At 29.6% G+C, this 15,589-nt stretch overlaps 1 protein-coding gene across 3 annotated transcripts; it reads left to right on the top strand.

Annotated features, from left to right (window-relative positions):
• The first annotated feature begins 122 nt into the window (after positions 1-122).
• On the top strand, positions 123-7,795 carry LOC105800419 (probable E3 ubiquitin-protein ligase ARI7). Of its 3 annotated transcripts, none has more exons than XM_012631546.2 (16): positions 123-204; positions 415-621; positions 1,291-1,415; positions 1,645-1,750; positions 1,862-1,952; positions 2,241-2,413; positions 2,683-2,787; positions 2,887-2,975; positions 3,707-3,814; positions 4,516-4,603; positions 4,700-4,789; positions 5,189-5,236; positions 6,567-6,638; positions 6,745-6,844; positions 6,941-7,067; positions 7,321-7,795. In XM_012631546.2, the coding sequence occupies exons 1-16, from the start codon at positions 166-168 to the stop codon at positions 7,532-7,534; spliced, it is 1,782 nt and encodes a 593-aa protein (XP_012487000.1). In that variant the 5' UTR covers positions 123-165; the 3' UTR covers positions 7,535-7,795. The 3 variants fall into 3 exon arrangements, with proteins under 3 accessions (XP_012487000.1, XP_012487001.1, XP_012487003.1); XM_012631547.2 differs by having other exon boundaries at positions 137-215; XM_012631549.2 differs by having other exon boundaries at positions 138-296.
• Positions 7,796-15,589: the final 7,794 nt, after the last annotated feature.

Below are 15,589 nucleotides of genomic sequence, written 5' to 3'. Positions count from 1 at the left end.
CTGGAGAGGTCTTTTTACTATATTATTTATTGCTGAAGTTAGACCCAAATCGGGCCGGGTCTTCTGGAGCTGACGGGCAGACCCATTAACATATATAAGAGGCGGGAAATATAAAACCCAACGTCCGGCACAAATCTGGGTGCCTTTTAACAGCACCAAAATTCCATGTTACGCGTGTTTGGCTCCCAAGTGTTAAATTCAAAGGTAAATGAATGGTACGTTAATTCGGATGATCAGGAGACCAATGCCAGAGCCGCATGCTTCGCATTTTCGCTCCACAATGACCATGGGTTACTGTTTGTCAATCTCATTTCTCACCAAAATCTTCTTCTTCTTTTTCATTTTGTTTTCTCTGTTTGTTCGTTTCTTTTCTTTTCCCTCTTTCACCATCCAAACAAGGCCTTGTCATCTTAGGTTTTCGGGATGGTGTCGGAGGATAACGTGATTGAGGACTCAGCCTCCGTCGAAGACGATTTTGACGGCGATGATTATGATTACGACGACGGCGGCGATTATTACGACGACGATTACGGTGACGCTGGAGATGACGATGATGATTACGGTTTGGTTGAAGATGACGACGTCGATGATCCAGGAGCCATGGTTTCTCGGCGCCCTAAGGTAATTTTGTCAAATGTTTTTTTTTTTTAAATTCAATTGCTTTTAGTGTGTTATTGGATTTGAAGCTTCTGAATAAATTTCATGGAGCTGTGAAGAAACATAAATTTTAATGAATTTAGTTGCTAAAAGTAGAAAGTAGAAAGAATAGAAGATAATGCAAGGAAATGTTTGGAAATTTGTATCTTTTGCTCGTTATATTGGTGGTGAAATGATTCAAGTGGACTTTATGTAGCTGACCATAGACTATTTTCAGGGATTTTTGAACGCTTTGGGTATTAAAGTGGCAGTGATTGGCTTAAGGGGTTGCCATTGCTAGTGTTCTTCTTGAATTTTATTTATTTGGAATTTAAATACCTTGTCAAGTTAGTTCTTGATTACATCTTCATTCTGACATTACGATGAAATAGGTTCATAGAAACGATTGGATAAAATTGGTTACTTCATGTTATATGTTTGAGGTCTAGAACTTTTGGGTTTACGTTGTTAATGATGAAAAGAACTGGAAAAGGGGCACTAGTTTCTTGCTCTCCATGTTCTTTCTAGTAATAGTAGAATTACTGAGCTCCAAATATTCCTTGTTTGGAAGATAAAAAACATTATGCATTGAATTTAATACAACTATTTCTGGCATTATTACCATTATTAATATGGTTTTGTTTAGTATTTCAGCTAGGTTATACTGTATTGCAAGAAGCAGATATAAAACAACGACAAGAGGATGATATTTCTAAAGTTTCAACTGTTCTTTCATTATCACAAGTTGAGGCAACCATTTTGCTTCGTCACTATAATTGGTAATATTGAGGTTTTAATATCAAGTTTGTGTATGTTTTCTATTTAAGCCTTAGTTTACATGGACCATTTTAATTTCAAGGCATCTTTTCCCTTGTATAACATTGCAAGTAAACTATTTGGCTTTGATGGAAAGGTGAATGTGGCTGCTTTACTTAGCTGCAATTTCATGTGTTAAGCTGTTTGTATAGTTTTTGAATTGTGTTTTCCCAAATATGGTTGGTTTTGTAGGAATGTTAATGAAGTGCATGATGAATGGTTTTCCGATGAAGAAAGAGTACGAAAATCTGTTGGATTGTTTGAGAGACCAGTTGTAGATGTATCCGATGCTAGCGAAGTAAGTTCTATAGGTTACAAGTTTGCTTGTGTTTTTTTAAACTTGTTCCTTCTGATTGTTCATCCTTGCAAATTACGTTCCTCTGACACATCTTTTTTGCTTCCCAACCAGTTTACTTGTGGGATTTGTTTTGATTTGCTTCCATGTGACAATTTTGCTTCAGCTTCTTGTGGTCATCCTTTTTGCCGGGAATGCTGGCAAGGTAGCTCCCATATTCTTTGTTTGATAGGCTAATTTTATATAAAATCTAGGTGATGGTTGTATGCAAATGCTTTCCTTTTCTTTAAAATTAAAATCTCCCATGAATATTGCCTTAAAAAGAACTACCATCTGGTTTTGGTTATCAAGGTTTCAGTTTTCATATATTAGGTAGCTAATATATACTAAATTCAGTGTACTTGTAAGTTTTTCGCCTATGTCATTTCTAATGCTTTTTGACACAAAACCTTTCCTTATACTTTTTATTGCGATATTTTGTTTAATATGGTAGGCTACATTTGCACAAGCATTAATGATGGTCCTGGATGTTTATTGCTGAGATGTCCTGAGCCATCTTGTAAAGCTGCTGTTGGCCCAGATATGATTGATAAATTGGCACCTTGTGAAGAAAAGGAAAAGTATTCTCAGTTTTTACTCAGATCTTATATTGAAGATAACAGGGAGGTATGTCTTGTATTAGAACCTTGAGATATACCAATAGCATATAATGGATGATTAGCCATCAATAATTTGAACTTTTGTGTTTGATGATGACCGGACTTTTGAAAGTCAGGTTAGACTCTTTGTAATGTATGTTTGCTTGCATGAGTCCCCTTTTGTGTAGCACTTATGCATGCAATGCATAAATGAGCACGAATTGCTGGTTCTCTTAGCATAATGGGTTCTCTCTTTTTGATCAAAGTTCTTATCTTTTTCGACCATGTCACTGCTAGGCCAAGTGGTGTCCTGCTCCAGGGTGTGAAAATGCCGTTAATTTTGCTGTCGGTGGTGGGGATTTTGACGTCACCTGTTTGTGCTCATATAGATTTTGTTGGAATGTAAGTTTCTTCTTATTTTTTCTTTTTTAATTATTAGATTAAATTTCATGGTCATTACTCTCTTCGAGATGTCTAAGTTCTAGCAAATCTTGGTTGCAGTGTACTGTAGAAGCCCATCGTCCTGTTGACTGTGAAACTGTAACAAAATGGATGTTGAAGAATAGCGTGGATGGGGAAAACGTGAACTGGTAAAGATTTGTTGCACATCTAGAAGAACCATTCTGCTAATAATGATTGCTGTGTTTGTATCATGTAATCTGAATATATGAAGAAATGCTGTAACTGTTTTTCCTCCAGTGCAGCATATGCTATACATATTGGTTATTGAGAGAAATGAAAAAAGGTTTCATATGAAACCTCTTTTTAGTTTTTGCATTCTGTATCTATGTTGTTTTGACTCTTCATTTTTCTTAAGTGCCTGTGTAGGATACATTTTAGGACATGGGTGTGTGGATAGATCCTTTAGGAACCCTTCGAGTACATGGAAACTTGGAAAAAATGAACAAGCCCGTGTCAGCCAAATACCCATATCTGACACTCAGACTTGAGTCCAAGTAATATAGCTATGCATAATTCCACATTCTTGTTGGCATTTAACATGGCTATCTTGTTTGCAAGGGCAAGTGGAGGAAAATTTTGAACTAGCTTATGATGCATGAAATGGTTTGAAAGTGAAGCTAAGTTCACTTTTACTTTGTTGTTAACAAGGACTACTTGTACATTATTAAACGCTGGATGACCAAGTGCTAACTTATTTTAACTATTTTTTTTATTGTGAAAGCCGAAACCTCTGCTACTTTTTTTTATTCTATTCCACATATTATCAGCTTCATTCGTTTAAATAGTCTGTTTGCTCACATAGAATATGGTGGAGAATCTTGCTATCATGTTTACTGTTTTTGTTGTATGCTCCATGTAGGATACTTCATAATTCCAAGACTTGTCCCAAGTGCAAGCGGCCAATTGAAAAGAACCAAGGGTGTATGCACATGACATGCACGCCGCCTTGTAGTTATGAGTTCTGCTGGTAAGCTTCAATTCTTTCTTTGTCCAGGAGAAAAAAAAGACACTGCTTGATATATGGCATCATAATTCATTAAGTCTCTCTACTTTGAGTTTATAGTAGGATAGGATTAGAGTTGACGGATTTTAAGGCTTAAGGCTATAGTAGAATAATGACAAAGAACCAATCTGCTTTTGATCCAGTTATAAATCTAGAAAAAAAGTGAGATTGAGGGGAAAGATTGCTGGAAATTCTAGGTAATGTGGTGTGAATGTTAAAGCAAGAATACTATAACAATAAAGAAAAAGTAAGAAGTGGGAAAGCGAAAGTGAGAAGAATACGAAACTTGTTAGGCTATACTAGTCTCAGACACATACATGCATCCAACACTCACACCCAAGTCCAAGTGGCATAGCCTAAATTTACTAGGGGTGGGACTAAGATTGTGATAGGAAACTAACTAAACAAGCTTGGGCTTGGAGCAAATAAGACTTATCTCCTAGAATAATTTGAAATTCTCCAAGTAACATAATTCAATCAAAATCATATTCGTAGGGTGCATTATTTGCTGAAATTAATTCCATCCTTGAAAAATTGTCCACTCAGAATTCATGATAGATGATTGGAAATCCCTAAAATCAAATTACATAAAATTGGGATTAAACTGTAGCTCTCTTTATATAACATGTTAACCTTTGTTTGATTTCAATTACATGTAAATGTAGGTTATGCCTTCGTGCATGGTCAAGTCATGGTCTGGCCACTGGTGGTTTCTATTCTTGTAATGTATATGAAGCTGAAATGCAAAAAGGAGTATGGAGATTAATAGTCCTTTTTGGTCATTGTCTTTTTTAACATCTGCTAGCATAATGGTTGAACTTGTGACATGATTCATATTCTTGCTGGCAGAATGTGGACGCCGAAATGAGGCGAGAAATGGCAAAGAACTCCTTTGAGAAATACACTCATTATTATGAACGCTGGGCAAGCAATCAATCAGTACGCCGTTTTTCTCTGATTTTTCATTGCATAGGTCTTTGATAGAAATTTCTTAAATCGACTTCTATGTTCCAGTTTTTATCTGCTTCACGATGAGTGCTATCAACTCAAGATTTTGACTTTTCTTGTCAAACATGAACCTTCCCATGCCTAAGTTTGAGTACCATAACTTGAGACTTTTACTCGTTGATGTACCACCAAATGCTTAACCTTCTGAGAATCCTATCATCCGTTTCAGATTGTAGTAACTAGAAACTACAATTTATTAGCATGTATCTGTGGAGAAAGTTAAAGTAAAAAAACAAGTTGGCACTGTTTCCTTTTGTTGATTGTGTTGGTAAAATTTTTACTTTTTCTTTCAATAACAAATTTACATAATCTGAATGTTCTTATTTGCAGTCAAGAGAAAAGGCTCTTGAAGATTTAAATCGGATGGAAAGTGAAAATGTTAGTTCCTATCTCCTATCTTTTTAATTTTGAGAGGTGGATCTACTTATTCCTTTTTTTGTTCCTTTTATAAGTAGTATTATTCTAAATTACTCCGACTTTTTATTTTCCCTAAAGCATTCATTTTCAATGTTCGTAACCTATACATAATCGGACGTATGGAGATACTATCCTCCAAATATATGGAAAAACTAGAAAAGGATTGAGCACACCTATGTTAGACACATGGTCGTATCCGACTCTCACCCCCAAGTTTGAATAACATCGGAATTATCTTTTGCTTGTAATTGCATCTTCATTTTTTTTTTGTTAACTTTTGCTATTAGTCCCTCTACTATGCATAAATTGTGGATTTAGTCTCTATGCTTTAATTTGATCATTTTAAGGCCTTTTAACTTTAGATTTTTAAAATTGTAGTCCTTACCAAATAGTAGCTATTAAATTCATAAGTTATGTTCTGCTATTTTCAAATTTTGATGTGGCAAAAAATTACCACATTTGTAATGTCGTATCAGTTTGCTTTTTCACATATTACTCACAAAAAAAAGCCAGTTAATGGATTTAATTGTTGTTGTTTGCATCAAAACTGAAATTTGGAAATTAAAAAGTATAGGAACTAAGAATGATCTAATTGAAGAACATGGACTAAATCTATAACTTTGTGCATAGTACAAGATTAATAGTAGAATTTAACGAATCAAATTTAACTATTACCATCCAGATCAGGACTGAAATTTGAATTTTGAAAAGTACTAAAAGTACAACTATTAAAATTGATCAATTCAAAAGAATAGGGACTAAATTTGGTCAAATTAGAGTATAGGGACTAATAGCAGAATTTAACCTATTTTTTTCTTAGATAAACTTGTCATTTTATATTGGCTTTTGATGTTTGTTTTTTTTTTCTCAAGTGAAGATTAAAAATATATTCTCAATAAAAGCAGCTCTCTAAAATATGATCTTATAGAGTTTTCGGTGTAGAATGATGCATCTTTACTGCCTTTTTCTTTGGTTTAGTTTTTGTTTCAAAATTATTCCAGAGTGTTTTTTTTTTTTTTTTAAATTATGTGTTATAATGAACTCCTAGAGTTATCTAACGATGATCGTGCACCTGAGAGATATTTGAAGAGGCGTTCCAGCATGGTCGATTGACCTCGGAATTTTTGAAGTGGATTTGATCAGAAAGTTGCTTTATTATATTACATGTTTTCATTCAAATCAATAACTACCTCATTGCTTTATTAGAACCGCTGGATATATACTTTGTTTTCTTCTTCGTTCATTTACATTTTTGTTCTAAATTTCTGAGAAAAATTATTAACTTTTCCAGATGGAAAAGCTTTGCAATGTGCAATGCACAACAATGTCTCAGCTAAAGTGTATAACAGAAGCATGGCTTCAGGTAAATCATAGTCATATAATCGCCATTTATTCATCCTTTCTTTTCCGGGAAAAGGAAATGAGTTAATTGATTTGGTTTCTCTTTTCTGATACATAAAATATTGAAGATAGTTGAATGTAGACGAGTTCTCAAATGGACTTACGCATATGGGTATGATCTTCCCGAGCATGAGAAAACAAAGACACAGTTTTTCGAGTATTTGCAAGGTATACACTTTTTTTTCTTTCTGAAAGTACATGTGCGTCAAAATTTATTCTTCTGAATGGACCATTAATGACACTACCTACTTTGCTTTTGTTTAGGGGAGGCCGAGGCTGGTTTGGAAAGGCTTCATCGCTGTGCCGAGAAGGAATTAGATAAATATGTTACTGCCGATGGTCCATTAAGCGACTTCGATGACTTCCGCACAAAGTTAACTGGACTAACCAGGTTTGTTTTATCTGCTTTCCAATGACTGACTTGACGTTTACGTTATGAGGAACTTGCAATAATATTGTCTGTTATACATTACTGTATTTAAAATCCACCCCGCACTTATCATATTCATGCCATTCTCGACATGCACAAACTTATTGTACTTCCAAACATTTAGCAGAAAATGTTCCGCATTAGGAGCCGAATCTTCAATCCTTGGTGTTTCCTTCACTGATTTATTCTTTTCGGTGCATTTCTCCATTTACAGCGTCACAAAAACGTACTTTGAGAATCTGGTTAGAGCACTAGAGAATGGCCTAGAAGATGTGAATTCCACAGCTTGCAACAAGATCGTGAGCCCAAGAAGCCCGGCCAGTCCAAGAAGTCCTACAGGACGGAATGGTAAGGGCAGAGGGAGCAGGGGCAAAGAGAGCCCCAGAGCCGGTGGTTCTCCCAAAAATGTAGATGATACAAGTAAGTAGGCCTTATAACTTATGTGCCTTCTAGTTTCTGAGTTCTATAAATCATTGGTGAGATTATAAAAAATAGTAACCTTTATTTTTTTTTTCCGTGGAGCCTACCTTATTCCTGTGCCCCACCCTTCTGACGACAATCTACATGTATATGTATATCTTTACATATATTAACAAGTTGCCTTTGTTGCTAATGAGGGTAAACTGTTACATGTTTAATGGTTTTGAATGCAAATATGCAGAATATGATTCGTTAAATAGTTTAACAAAGTGGCGTGAGATTTAGCCACATAGTTAGAAGTTTCACTTTTACTTGCAGGGTGATATCAGCTTAGTTGGGTTTTTAGATTTTTAAAACTGTATAATTCGATTTTTATTCTTTTCGTATTACTTTTACAAAATGATTTTTATTTTATGACTTTTGATTTTTGAATATTATTTAGTAAAATTTTAAAATTATTTTCATAAATATTTCAAAAAATAATAAATTTTCAAAGGAATAAAATATAAAACTTTTGTATGGTATTTTTGAAAACATTTTTATATAAAATTTTTAAGGTATTTTTACTATTTTAAATATAAATATTTGTTTTATATCATAAATTATAAAATTAATTTTAAATAATAAAAGAATAGTAGTGGTTCAGTTTCGCGTAACCAAAATTTTAACTTACTCCATCATAATTTTGCTATTTTATTTTTACCATTTTTATTTTTAAAGCTCCAAGCACTGCATAGCCATGACGAGCACCCTAGACACCTTTAGTAATATATTGTATAGCTATTTTAGCTATAAAATTAATTTGAAGTGATCTCCGGGTATTGTATGTTGTTTTTGAGGGAAATTGAGTGTATGCTAAAAAATGCTATTTTATTTATATAAATTTGGGGAGATCATATAACAGTGATTTGTTCAATTATTGAAACAAGTCTTCTCTGAAGGGAATTTAGAGAAATTAATTGTGTATGCTATTTTGTTTTTCCTCTGGTTGGTGAAAGCCAATATTATTACCCTAAAATTCATTGAAAAGTACGAAACTCAATTCACCAAATCAATCATTCATATCAAAACTAAACAACATCGAAACTTTACAACGGATTCTAACAAAATTTTCTTCATCAGAATTTTAACATTTCTTTTTACATTGAAACCCTAAATCAAACCTTTGGTTAATACCCTACAAATTAAACCCCCCCAAAAAAAACCATTAATCCAAACTTTTCTCTTTCTTTTTTCGTGAAGCAAATCGCTAAGGGAAAAACGCTTCATTTTCCAATACATTCAAAAACTTAGAATCACTCACAAAATTACCCATTTTTTTCGAAACGAGATGCGACATAGGGAAGCAACAATCTTGAAGAAACAGCGAAGAACGAACTCCATTATTGTTCCACTGAAACTCCAAAACAGCCAAGAAAATGTAGATCAAAACAAGGAACGAAATTACCAGTGATAGAAACATCTCTCGTGAGTAAAAACAAGATGAAACATCCATCTTAGAGGCTTTGGAGACTTTATGATGATAGGGAAAAAAATTGGGGTTTCAAAGGTTTTTAGAAATAGGAAAAACGTGAAATGTCAAATTCAATGAATGATTAAAGTAAGATTTAAAGAGTCCAGAGAGAATGTAAGAGAAAAATAAAAGGGAATAGTCATTTTGGGGAAAAAGATGAAATACATTGAACGTGATGGGTTATTATCACATGGTGGGTGCCTTTTAAATTTCAGGGACCCATTTGGCTATATTCTATGAACCTATTAATCTTTTTCTACGTAATGTTTCTTTATTATTGTTCTTTTTTTTTTTTATCATGATTCTATGTTTTAGGAATTGAAAATGGCAGGTTATTAATATGTATGGAAAATAATTTGGTTGAATTAAAATATTGGTTAAATTCTACTATTAATCTTTATATTTTATGAGAGTTATGGATTTAGTCTTCATATATTAATTTGATTAATTTTAGTTTCATATTTTTTAATTTTTAAAATTTTAGTCTTGACTCAAACAAGATATGATTAAATTCAATTACTAGTCTTGTATTGTGCATACAGATTTGCAAATTTAGTCTATATTATTCAATTGAATAATTTTAAGTCCTTATATATTTTAAATTTTAAAATTTCAATCCGACATAAATGTATTTTAGTCTTGACATAAATGTCTATCATTAATTTATTAACTAATTTGCTAGTAAGTAATATGTGAAAATAACAAGCTAACATGACATTACATATAATAATATGTTTGTTGCGTTATATTTATTGCTATAATTATACTTGTTATGCATGTAAATTTTCAAACTAATTCAATAACTCTATCATTTCGATCTTAAAATGTATATATTAAAATTTATTGAACAGTTAAAATTTTTACATAAAATAAATAATAAGAAATTAATTTATGTCAAAATTAACTTACATAATCTGTATAAATAAAATATGAGGACTAAATTATTAAAATATTAATTATATAAAATAATATATATATATAAAATAATTTTAATTTTACAACAGTATAATAAATCCCTCCCCTAGTATATTATATATAAACACACATATACATACAAGAAATGCCGTTGGATTGTAAATGGGTTCAACTTGATCCACTTGGATGGATATTATAGTTGCCAACTTACAGTATTATGAATCATATCAATGCACTGAAAACGTAGAGTAAAGATAATGCCAAAATAATAAAAACAAAAGGGACGATTCTAAATAGCGAGGCCACCCTGTAAATTTTTTTGGGCTAACTTGTATATTTTATGAAAGTTTAAATATAATTGTGAAAAACAGAAGGTTGATAATGTCAATTTATTACAAAGGAAAAAAAAAATAGAACACAGAATTTTACGTCGAAATCTTTTCAGGAAAAAAAACACGGACAGAGGAGAAGAAAATTTCCTATGTCGAATTCGAATGATACAATAGGAGAGACAATTACATCTATTTATATGTTTAAAACATTATTTTAATCAAAGTAAAATAAAAATAATGCAGTATGGTTATTAAAGCACCTTATTCTAATCAACATCAAATAGAATAAGTAAACACCTCAACCTTCGCCCTCGTAGATCCCGTATATTGTCACTTGTATTTATTTCAACTTCTAACAATAATTTTATAATTTTAATAGTTTATATTTTTATACAGATTTTAAATGATTAAATTAGAATGTTATTATTTTTAGAGGATCAAATTATAATTTTATTTTTTATTAAATTAAAATATTGTAAAAGTTAAAGAACGAAAGTGAAATTTTATATTTTTAGGGAGTCGAGACCCTTGCTAGCCCCCTTTGGTGTTGTCTTTGATCTCAAACCGATGAACTAACCTTATACATTTGATTTTAAATCACTCTACTTCGTTGGCAATAAGAGAAGAAACATCTATGTATATAAACTAAGAAGAAAATAAACAACGAAGAATATCAAACGTGTGATCGGTGAGCCATCTTATTAGCATTCCATCGAATCTAATAGAAGGACAACTGTTGAAACTGTGATTTAAATTGACAACAACCATATATACTCAAAGCTAAACAATTAATTCGAAAGAAAATTATTAACTATATATTGACAATCAGACTCGGAGCTAAATATATTTTTTTTTCAATCAACAAAATATTTATTTATGTTAGTGTAAAATTAGTTTTTTATATATATTTATAGATCAGGTAGCTCAAAATTTGAAAATATTTAATTAATTTAATATAAAATTTAAAACTCTTAAATATATAATATAGGATTCTAAATTAATATGGTATAAGAGTACAAAAAATGAAATCTTCATTCCTCTGTTATTAAGATTTTAAAATTTCAAAAGATTTAATAATGGAAAATTTAGAAATAGAATAATTGAAGTTAAAAATTCTGTCTTTTATTAAAAATTAAAGAAAAAATTAATAAAGAACGCGAGATAAATCTTAAAATTATGCATAAACTTTGATTTAATGTGTAATTTTATACATAAAATTTAATTTAATTCAATTCTCACGAATTAACATAATTATTGATATACCATCATTTTAAGTTTATACACAAATAATTTTATTTATTTAATATTTTTTGACATATTTATTTACTCAAATGTGTATAATTGATTCAAAATTAAAACTTCATATATATATATATATATATATATATATATATATTTTAAACTACAATCAAATTTTCATATATATAATTATACCAAATCAAAATCGATATTTCAAATTGTATATTAAATTAAAATTTATGTATAATTTTAATATTTATCCCAAACATATGTTACACTGCTTATTGCTTTTATTACAAATAAATTCTCATCTCATGGCCAAAAATGAAGTCAAATTAAAACCAGCAATCATCAAAGAAAATCTGTGGGCTTAAGGGCACAAAATAGGAATTTCCTTAAATTAGTACCTTTATTATTCAAGTAATATTTTTATTCAAAAATTTATTGATTTTAATTAAAAGATATAAATCTTAAAATTATACTTGAATTTGGGTTTAATGTGTAATTTTATATGTTAAATTTAATTTTGTGTAATTTTATACATGAAATTTTAAATTGATTTAATTATCACAAATTATTAACACGCTTATTGATATAACATCGTTTTGATATTTAAATATTGTATACAATATTAATTATATTTATCCAATATAAAATAAATTGATATATTTATTTCTTTAAATGTGTACGATTTAAATCAAATTAAAGTTTTATGTATACATTTGAACTCCAATCAAAAGTTTATGTGTATAATTACAATAAATTAATACCAAATTATATATTTATTTAAAATTAATGTATAACTAAAAATAAAATAGATTATCTTAAAAACATTATTATCTTTTGTTTTTGCCGTCCAGATATGGACACACCTCATTAAGACAAGTCTTGTATATTAACGAGGTCCTCTATTCTATAAATAGATCACATGAAGAAGGGGCAAAGTACTCCATTGTTTAAACAAGATTAGATCGATGAATCAGATTATCGATGAATCGGATTGAGAAGTAATTAAAATATCGGTTAAGAGAAAATTGTTAAATTTGTTGATCTGAAATTACGGGTTAATTGAATCGGATTTTTCTAAAATTTTTAAATGATTTATTTAATTGAAATAATCAGATTAGCGAAATCCGCTAAACTAATTAAATTAGTGAATCAATAACTTGACTGATTCGATCATTGCTCTAATTCTATAAACATTGACCACAAGCACAAACACGATAAAAAACCAATTCCACTTTGACAAAACAAATTAGGACAAGATTAAAGTCGAGCTATATTAAATTCTCAAGAACACAGGTGAAGAGGAAAATGTTTAAATAATTAAAAAATTGCTTAATACATAAAAATACTAAACTTTTATTGATGCAATCTATAAACAATATATAAAAATTAGTTTTTTTATTTCATGCGATGCACAAGTTTAATTGTATGTATCAATTAAAATATTGTCACAACATTTGTAGCATTTAAATATAAGAATACAATTTATCAATTATTTAGTTAAAATTATATATTAAGCATTAAGATTTTAGAAATTAAAATGTTTATATTAAATTTATAAAAGTAAGATTATATAAATAAATAAGGAAAAAATAATACATTTTTTTCATAAGTAATTGAAAGTATTTAGAGATTAATGTGTATAATACTAATAAGTTATTTATGAATTAAGAATAAGTATAAAATCGTAGGGACTAAATTAATAATTTTGTGTGATATACTTATATAAGATCGGTTTAGGTTTAATACATATCCAGCTAATTGCTGTTACAGGATTAACCTAAATTTTAGTATCGACACAATTAAAAAATAGAAATTATTTATAACCCTTAAGATATGTAAGAAAATTGTAAAAGGTGAAATGTGAATAATAAAAAATATTTATAGCTGAGGATTGCATTATTATTTTTGTGAATGATAATATATATTAAATTAGAAAATTAATTGTCTTTATTTTAGTAAGAAATTAATTGTCCTCTTTAATACAGAATCTGACGATGATATTATGTGTTATGTTAATAGTCTAAATTAATATAATATATTTTAGCAATTATTTGCATGTTTATGGTTGAGTAAGTCTTAGTTCGGTTAGTGTTAGTATTGTTGTTAGTGCAAAATGACGTGGATTCAAGCGTGTTGAAGCGCTTTTATTCTCCTATTTAAGGGTTAGAGATAGAGGTGTGCAGAAAATTTCTAAATAGAAGAAATCAAATTGAAAAAATTAATTTTTTTTTGTTTATTCAATTTTTTGGTTTAAGTGGTTTTCATGCTCAGTTTAATTAGTTTATTCGATTGATTTTCAATTTTCATATTTTAAATCGATTTGATTTTCAATTTTCATATTTTAAATCGATTCAATCATAACTCATGAGGCCATAAGCTTATAACTTATTTACATACTCAAACTGAAATTTAAACTTTAAACCAAAAACTTATTAAAACTTAATATTCTTAAAAGTCCAAACCCATTAAAATTTAAAATTCAATACCCGTTAATATTTAGAATTCAAATTGATAATTTGCTTTTTTTATGGTATATCATTTTAATTTTTACCATTTAATATATAAAAACCCAAATTGATATATACCCGTTAACAATAGTAGAAGACATGAAAATTGTACGTTAGATTGTTGGCCATGCAATAAAATAAATATATTTTGAGTTCATTAGAAAATGTTTGATTTGATTTTAATATTTTTATAATGAATTTGAAATAAATAAATAAAACAAAAGTAATATGATATACTAAATTGAAGAAAAAGATAGTTATGTGAAAAAGCAATTAAAGGAAATTAAATTATAAGAAATTTAATTTTTTTCCAACTCAAAATAAAATCTAAAAGCTGGATCAAACCTAAAATTTTTGTTCAATTTATTTGGTTTACATGAATAGTTTAATTTATTTGGTTTTGATATAAAAAACTGAACTGACCGGATGTACATCTCTAGTTAAGGAGGGTTATGGATAGTTATAAACATGGTATAAAAGAATACATATTTATGAAATTTAATTTTAGTCAAACATAATGTATTTTAAAATTAAATATTTTTACAGCATTAGTTATTTATTATTTTCTTATTGTAAATGCGCATTAGAATCGAATTGTGACATCCCACATTCGACCCATTTGTCGGGTTCAAATGCAAGACGCCACATTCGTCGTCAGAACAACTCGAACTAACTCTTACTTAAATTCAACATGATAAGCATTCAAAAACAAAATTAAATCAAACCATTCCAATAGTTTAAAATCATTTTTAAGACCTTTAAAGATCAAGTTGCGAGCATTTTAAAATAATTTCTATATGTACGGGGATGTTTAGGGCTAGGTACAAACTCCTAACGGTTTAATTATAATAAATCAGTAAGAACCTTGTTTGGGGCTAGTTATCAGTACCAATGATCTTAGGTATCAGTACCTAACCTAGTCCTGTTACTGTAAAAATTTGTATTTTTTTCTACTACATATAGGTCCCTAGAGGAAAGGTATTGGACACCTAACTCTTGCTCTAAAAAAATTACCTACCAAATCAAATCCATAACTTATGAGACTCAAAATATATATTTTAATAATCGTTCATATTTATCTAAACACATCCAAACATGTGAACAACAACATGATTACAAAATTATTAGACTCAAACATCTAAATCATTAAAAGGGACCCTAAACCAATTTTGATCCTAGATACATGCCAATTCAGAACATAACATTCAAAGGACTATACAAACTGTTGAGTATGACTCCTATTTCAGTCAATTTTGAGAAATAATTTTTCAGTTAAACTCTGCTTGTTTGTTTCAATTAAACTCTGATTAGTCTAGATTATTTTATTATTATTTGACCTATGAATTTAGCCTATAAATTGGCTCTTTTACAACCTTAGAAAATACACCCATTAGAGATTAGAACTCATAACACACTTAGAGAATTTTGTGTTTACGTTTTGAGAGTTATTTGTTTTCGAGTTTTCGGGGTTTAGTTTTTATCTCCAACATTTGTACTCTTCGTTCTTTTGCTATTATAGTAAAATTATTTTTGCCCGTGGTTTTTTAT

Source organism: Gossypium raimondii, chromosome 9 (genome assembly GCF_025698545.1).
Source record: "Gossypium raimondii isolate GPD5lz chromosome 9, ASM2569854v1, whole genome shotgun sequence".
In the NCBI taxonomy this organism is placed as follows: Eukaryota; Viridiplantae; Streptophyta; class Magnoliopsida; order Malvales; family Malvaceae; genus Gossypium; species Gossypium raimondii.
This window is presented reverse-complemented; position numbering and strand designations above follow the sequence as displayed.